At 53.8% G+C, this 7,002-nt stretch overlaps 1 protein-coding gene across 1 annotated transcript in view; it reads left to right on the forward strand.

Annotated features, from left to right (window-relative positions):
* The window catches only part of HDAC8 (histone deacetylase 8), a 42,291-nt gene extending 37,283 nt beyond the window's left edge, over positions 1–5,008 (forward strand). Inside the window, exon 10 of the mRNA XM_009331997.1 lies at positions 4,487–5,008. Within this exon, the coding sequence (XP_009330272.1) occupies positions 4,487–4,509 (23 nt within the window). The 3' untranslated portion in view covers positions 4,510–5,008. The remainder of the gene's footprint in view (positions 1–4,486) is intronic.
* The last annotated feature ends 1,994 nt before the right edge of the window (positions 5,009–7,002 follow it).

Genomic DNA, 7,002 nt, shown 5'->3' on the forward strand with positions numbered 1-7,002 from the left:
CAACAAGGCCAGGTGCATGGTCCTGCACCTGGGGGGGGCAGGGCAACCCCCCAGTATCAATACAGGCTGGGGAATGAAGGGATTGAGGGCAGCCCTGCAGAGAAGGACTTGGGGATGCTGGTGGATGAAAAACTGGACATGAGCCGGCAGTGTGCGCTCGCAACCCAGAAAGCCAATTGTATCCTGGGTGCATCACCAGCAGTGTGGCCAGCAGGTCGAGAGAGGGGATTCTGCCGCTCTACTCTGCTCTGGTGAGAGCCCCCCTGGAGCACTGCGTCCAGCTCTGAGGTTCCCAGCACAAGGAGGACATGGACTTGTTGGAGTGGGTCCAGAGGAGGTCACAGAAATGGTCCGAGGGCTGGAACCCCTCTGCTAGGAAGAAAGGCTGAGAGAGTTGGGGTTGTTCAGCCTAGAGAAGAGAAGGCTTCGGGAAGACCTTACTGCAGCCTATCAGTAGTTAAAGGGGGCTTATAAAAAAGATGGCGGCAAATGTTTTTTACCAGGGCCTGTAGTGACAGGACAAGGAGCAATGGTTTTAAACTGAATGAGGGTAGGTTTAGGCTGGACATAAGGAAGAAATGTTTTTCGATGAGGGTGGTGAGACACTGAAGCAGGTTGCCCAGAGAAGCTGTGGATGCCCCATCCCTGGAAGTGTTCAAGGTCGGGTGGGATGGAGCTTTGAGCACTTCATCTACTGAAAGATGTCCCTGCCCATGGCAGGAGGGTTGGACTAGACGGTCTGGGAAGGTCCCTCCCAACCCAAACTGTTCCGTGATTCTATGATTCATTCGATGAGATGAAACGCTTTCTGGACGTGGTTGTGGGTGTCGTCAGCCTCAGGCACATGTGCCCACACAGAGGCTTCTTACAGAGGAGGGCAGCTAATCACAGCTAGATAGAAAAAGCTGGGGCTGTGAGCCCAGGTCTCAGCCTAGATGCAGGGAAGGTACCATGGCTGGGATTACCCTGTAAATAAGAGAGAAATCTCTTAGTGGCCTGCCTGGAGCTGGGGATTAACGTTTAGATGCAGGAGGGCCTGGAGGCTGTGTAGGGCTGAATGAGAAGCTGATGTTTTCAAGGGGATATGTTCCAGCTGCTTCAGATGCATGGTGTTCATTCCCTTTTGTACCACAGTGTCTGAGTTCAGGAGAGGAGAGCTTGCATATTTAGCCCTTCCCCTGCACCACAGCTAGCTTTTCAGTTCCCCAGCCTAGTTTTTCCCCAGCCTCTCCAGTCCCCAGCTCAGTTTTGACTCCTAGACATGCTTCCCAGTTGCTGACAGTCCCGTTACCACAGTTTGGTGAGCTACCACTTCCCAAGTGTACGCTCATCACCCATTACAAGCCTGACATAGAGTATTTTACCTTCCTCTGCCTGTTTGGTTTAAATCACCATTTGTTTCATCAAAAGTCCAAGTTCTGCATGTTTATGCCGTAAGCTCACATCCTCCTCCTGCATGCAAGTTTGGTTGGAGCTTGTCAGTTAGAGAGTGAACCCTGCAACGCAAAAATATCTGTGGCACACAGTCTGCCCTGGCACAAGTCTCTTCTCTGAGGCAGTGCTTTGCCCTGGAGCAAAGTTCCCAAGAGAGCACAGGTGCTCCAACTCAGTGGAAGCAACTCAGAAAACAGCCATGTCTTCTAGTGTCTTACAGAGAGATGAATAAAAGGCAAGTGGTTAGACTCCATGCTTGCTGAAGTGGGCTTGTAACATGGCACACTACCAGCCTCACCTGGATCATGTTCAGACAGTTGTCCCCAAGCCTGTGTGAGGGACCACTGCCTGGGAGTAGGTGCAAACCTGCAGGACTGGTCTGTGCCTGTCCTTTGGAGATGGGTGACTTCAGTATGGATCTGTTGAAACACTTCTTCGGGAACACTCAGTCCACCATCTGATCACAACTGCTACGCTTTGTTACGTTCAGCTCCCCCACTCCTTTTCTCTCCTGTGCATGATGATTTTTGTTTCTTTCTTTGTCATGTCACAAAAGACCAGTCGTTCTCTTTACTATCATCTGTCAAAGTGCTACCTGGGGCATGAGGCAGTTATAAACCCTGTTCCCTACAGATGCTTGACTTACAGGCTCCCAAGGCAATTGGAGCTTAACTAGAACACCTCTCTTCTGCTGTCAGACCTCATCAGACAGTCTTAGGAGCAGGAAGGCTTGGAAATTCATGCCCTCCTCAGTGTCCCTTCCTCAACATCAGACTTAGGAGAAGGACCAGGGCCCTTGAGCATTGGGAGCAGGGAGGGGAAGAGCGAGCAAGGCACTGTGGGCTGTGCTCTGCCTGGATGGCACCCCCGCACCCTCGAGTGACACTTCCAGCTCGGCTCACAGCCACTTCCCCTGGGAACTGAGTGCATTCCTGAAGGAGCTGCAATGCCACAGCCACTGCAAGTGCTGGATCTGGTGGGAATGTGTGTTTCGTACCTAGGAAGGCATCCGTGCTTGTAGAAGGAAGTGGATTTAGTAGCCATGGATTTGTAGGGGAAGAAGGGAGACAGGAGGATCCCAGACATTTTTGTCTTTCCTGATAGCACCTCTCAAAGGAGCCAGATGTGTGCTTGGGGAACAGCTGGCATGAGCATGGCCTGTGCCCTAGACGGGCTGCTTGTCTGTTTGGGATGGGGTCTGAGACCCCAAGCTTGGTCAGCCCTGCGCTCAGTGCTCAACTAGTCCCAGGCCGTGCTGCGTTTTCCTCTGCGGTGGCTGGGATGCCTGCCATGCAGATCCAGACCTGTGGGTGAGCACCCAAAGGCTTCCCAGCCAGCGTCACGTGTGGCTGAAACGGAGCAGGAATCTTGGGTGCTCGACAGTGGGATTCCCTCTGTCATGCCACCCACTGAGAGGAAAACTCGTGCCTGTGGCAGAGGGGAGAGCGGAGAAACCCCGTTCCTCCCTTCCCAGCCACCACAGAGAGGCTGGTCCAAGAGCCCAGTGCTTTCCAGGACTGGTTTTCCCTGCAGTGAGTTTTCCACTGCGCTTGCAGTGGCAGTGCCAGAGGCAGCAGGAGCGAATCAGGCAAGGAGGGTCCGTCTCCCTCGGCAGTGAAACAGTGATGGATGGAGTAAGGCAGAATTGCCTACCTACCCTGGGCTGCACAAGGGGATGTGGCACTGCCAACGCTGGGGGAACAGGCCTGCCGGACGCAGGGCAGAGTGTGGACAGACTGACAGCAGCAGAGCTGTGGCTCCTGCTTTTAACTGTTGACTCCCAGCGTTACTTTGCTGCCTGCTTGGCTGTGGTGGCAGCTGCTGGGCTTTCCATTCCCTCCTGCTCCAGCAACCCCAGCCCCAGCTGCCATGCAGGGCAGTTAGTGCGGGTGCGGAGTATCCAGTCCCCCAGCACACAGGAAAAGCCTTTATCATCTGCTTAGGATGTGAACCACCATGTCTAAAGGGAAATTGTGGATGGGCAGGCGGCAGGGAGAGGACAGGGACTGCCAGCCCAGCCTGCAGGCTCTCTTCAGCACACTTAGCTGCTCCAGAATTGAGGGTCAGCTGCCAAGTGCTTTGCTCGGGGTCCCGCAAAGCCCCAGCTACTCTTTTTTTATTTCAGGCCTACCAAGAGATCCTGCAGGAGCGTGTGTAGCATCCCTGGGGCTGGCTCCCACAGCACTGGCATCCCTCCATCGGCCCTTGGGGCAGAGCCAGAGCTGCCTTGCTCTTCTCAGAGCTGTGTGCGGGGCTGGGGCTTGCCTGAGGGCAAAGGAAGGATGGTTCCCCACCTGATCTCTATGCATTTCCTCAGGAGCTGGGACAGTCCTCTAGCCAGGCAGGAGACTGAAAGCTGTTGGAGTCCAGGGCAGGCGGGTGGGTGAGCCCTGCCGGCTCCTGCCAGCCTCATTTGATGCCCTTGCCCATCTGTCTTGTCCCTGTCCCCAGGAGGAGCTGGGGGCAGCAAGACAGGGCTCAGCAGCCCTTTTCGCTCTCTGTGCATGTTGTGATGTGTTGGTGTTAGAAGCAGAGTAGGAGGAGATGGGTGGGAGATGCGATGGCCATGGATGCCCTGGGGTGTCCATTCCCAAGCACAGGCCAATCCTAGGGAGGGGACATCCCCCCTGACCTGTCCAGGAGGGGAGGAGGAACAGCATTGCTCCAGAGCTGGAAGGGAGGGATCTATGCTTCGCACTCCTGGCAGCGCATCCAGCCCAGAGGAAGGACAAGGCAGCAGGGAGTGAGCATGTGTCCCTCCGGTGCTGGCCCATGAATCCTGAACCAGTGATCAGCCTGCAGGAGAAATGCATAGCGGAAGCGGTGGCAGGGTCTCCCTTTGGTAGTTCCCCAAGTCTGGCTCGGAGGAGGGCAGCAGCCTCTGCAAAGAGAGCAAGGGACCAGCAGGGACCGGGGTCTGCGCTGAGGCTGAGATTCCTGTATCGCTGCCCGATCCATCACGTGTAGGGGTGGCACCCCTGCCCCTGGCCAGGCCACTCTGCCAGGCTAAATATCAGTGGAAATATCCTTTTCTGCCTCCTTTTATTTGCAGGGAATCTGAAGCATGTTGTTTAGCGGAGAAGGAAGGCTCAGGTTTCCGCAAGAGCATTTCCCGTGGGGAAGACGGCGTGTTTATGTTAGCAGCTGGTGAAATTTGTAGCTGCGGGGGAAATTTGGAAGAAATTAATGTTGGTTGGTTGATTTTTTTCTCTTTAAAGAAGAAAAGCTGCTGCGTACGACGAGCACCATGGCTCTCCCCAGGCAGGAGTGTGGGCCCTCCAGCCACAGCCTTCCAGTGCTGGCAGAGCTTCCCTTGCTCCTTTCTCTTTCCTTTTTTAACACCACAAGAGTTTATTCTCACAACTGGTTTTAAATGTTTGTTTAAGAGAGGGGCTGCTCAGAGCTGTGAACCCTCCCCAGCTGGAGCCCAGCACCACATTACCTTCCTGGCAGGAGCACGGCCTCTGAGCTGGCCACCCAGGGAGCAGTGCCGAGGGCCAGCCAGGGCACGGGGCACCGGCTGTGCCTCTCATCCACAGAAGGGCATGGCCGTTGTGTTTTTAACTGGGAATTTTTTTTTAAATAAAGTATTTGAAATACTCCTCCAGCCCTTTCCTTTCTTCCTGCGCCCACCTTGCCTTGCCTGTGCTCTTTTCCACAGCACTTCACGTGTTCAGCAGAGGTCCAGCCAGCGCTGGAAAGTAAAGATCTGCAGTTGTACTTGTGACCGTCCCTTCCAGCCCCATCACGTAAGGCAGCACAGACACCCCCCCCCAGAGTGATGGGTGGGCTCCTGAAATCCTATGCGGAAGGGTCAGACCCCAGGGGTGCTCCCCAGAGTGTTGAGGGAGATGCAGGGCAGGGTGGCAGCTCCTGTCCCAGGAGACCTCAGATGAACCTCCAGATGGCCCAGCGCCCCATGAGAGCTGCCACTCAGCATCTCAGTGAGGCATCTCAGCAAGGGGACAAGGTACACAGGTATCTGGGGCAGATCCCTCCTGGTGCCTTCGGTGGTGGAGCCTGGCCTCTGCTGCCCTTGTCCCCTCCTTCACCTGGCCCGTGGAGCTTTTATTTGTGCTGTTTCTTTTTAAAGATGTCCAGTCGCTGTGGGAAAGCATATTTCCTGTTGCTTTAATTAGATTACGCTGGAATAAATAGCAAGACAAAGGGACTCCCAGCCTGGCCTGGCTTTGTTTTGATCTCTTGTTTTTCACTGCTGATCCAAACAACAGGAAATCCAGTGTGGAGGGAGTTCAGCTGGACGTGGCTCCCATGTCCCCACAGTTTGACTCCTGACCCCCTCCCTGCTTTCCCCCATGTCCCCCTGGCACCTGCTGCAGTGAGGTGGGGGGAGACCGGCCTCATGCGGTGACCACTGGCAGGAGGCTGGCACTGCCACCGACACAGCAAAGGCTTTCAGTGCCCAGGGGAGATGTCAGCCCTGGGGGTCATTCAGCAAGGAGAAAAGTGGGGTATGAGAGAGCAGAGAAGCTGGCCAGCTGCCCCCTCCGACCTGCCTCAGTGCCCCACGTGCTCTGTCCCCGCACCAGGCACAGATGGCCCTGCGAGCTGCGGGAGCTGCTTCAGGAACGCAACTGGGAAAACAAACAACAGGAAACCGCCCAAGTGTCAAACATTGTGGCACTAAACGGGGTTTAGGTGAGGTGCAGGGAGAGCTGCACCTGAGGATGGGACTGTAGGGATATGGCACCCTAAACCAGGCAGGTTGCCCACTGTCCTGTTTTCAGCTGGGATAGAATTAATTTTCCACCCCTTATTCTATACCATCTATGTCATGCCCAGGTCCCCTACTTTCCAATACGTTTCCATTGATCACCACCCCTTTTCCTGTTTTTTGACATATATACACACAGATATAATTCCCTTAGTCTATGGGCCATCCCTCTAAAATGTTCGTTGAGTTCATTTAGTCCATGACTTTGGGCTCCATCTGTCATAATAATCTTTCAGGGCAGGAAAGATGGAGATGGTATGCGGTGTTGGATTGTTTCATGTTGAAGTCAGTTCTGGTTCCATCATCACTGTGCTTTGCTCGGTTTCATCAAAGTTCATTCTTCATTAATCTGGGTGATTCTTATTGTAATATCATTGGTATGGCATATAATATTATGTAGCAATTAACATCATATAGTTCAAATCATTGGCTGTTCTCACCCAAAATCAAATCCCCTTGAGGTACACATCGGACTTCCCCATCCTCCCGCATCACCCACCAAGTGCACCCAGGTGCTTGAGCAAAAGCAAATCCACGGATGGGTTTGCCTTTGCCCGAGGCAGGAATAACCCAGACTGTCTTCCACAACATATTTTTTTATGTGCATTACAGGGTTGTTATTCCCATCTACAGTACGTAAAAGTTTTGACTGGGCAGGGCATGCTCGATTGGCAGATCCCCAAGTGTTGACTAACCAGATGGCTTTTGCTAAATGCGCATCCTAATGTTTGAATGTCCCGCCACCCATTGCTCTCAGTGTAGTTTTTAACAGTCCATTGCATCGTTCAATTTTCCTGGAGGCTGGTGCATGATAGGGGATGTGATACACCCAC

This window comes from Pygoscelis adeliae, unplaced genomic scaffold (genome assembly GCF_000699105.1).
Source record: "Pygoscelis adeliae isolate BGI_AS28 unplaced genomic scaffold, ASM69910v1 Scaffold339, whole genome shotgun sequence".
Taxonomy (NCBI): Eukaryota; Metazoa; Chordata; class Aves; order Sphenisciformes; family Spheniscidae; genus Pygoscelis; species Pygoscelis adeliae.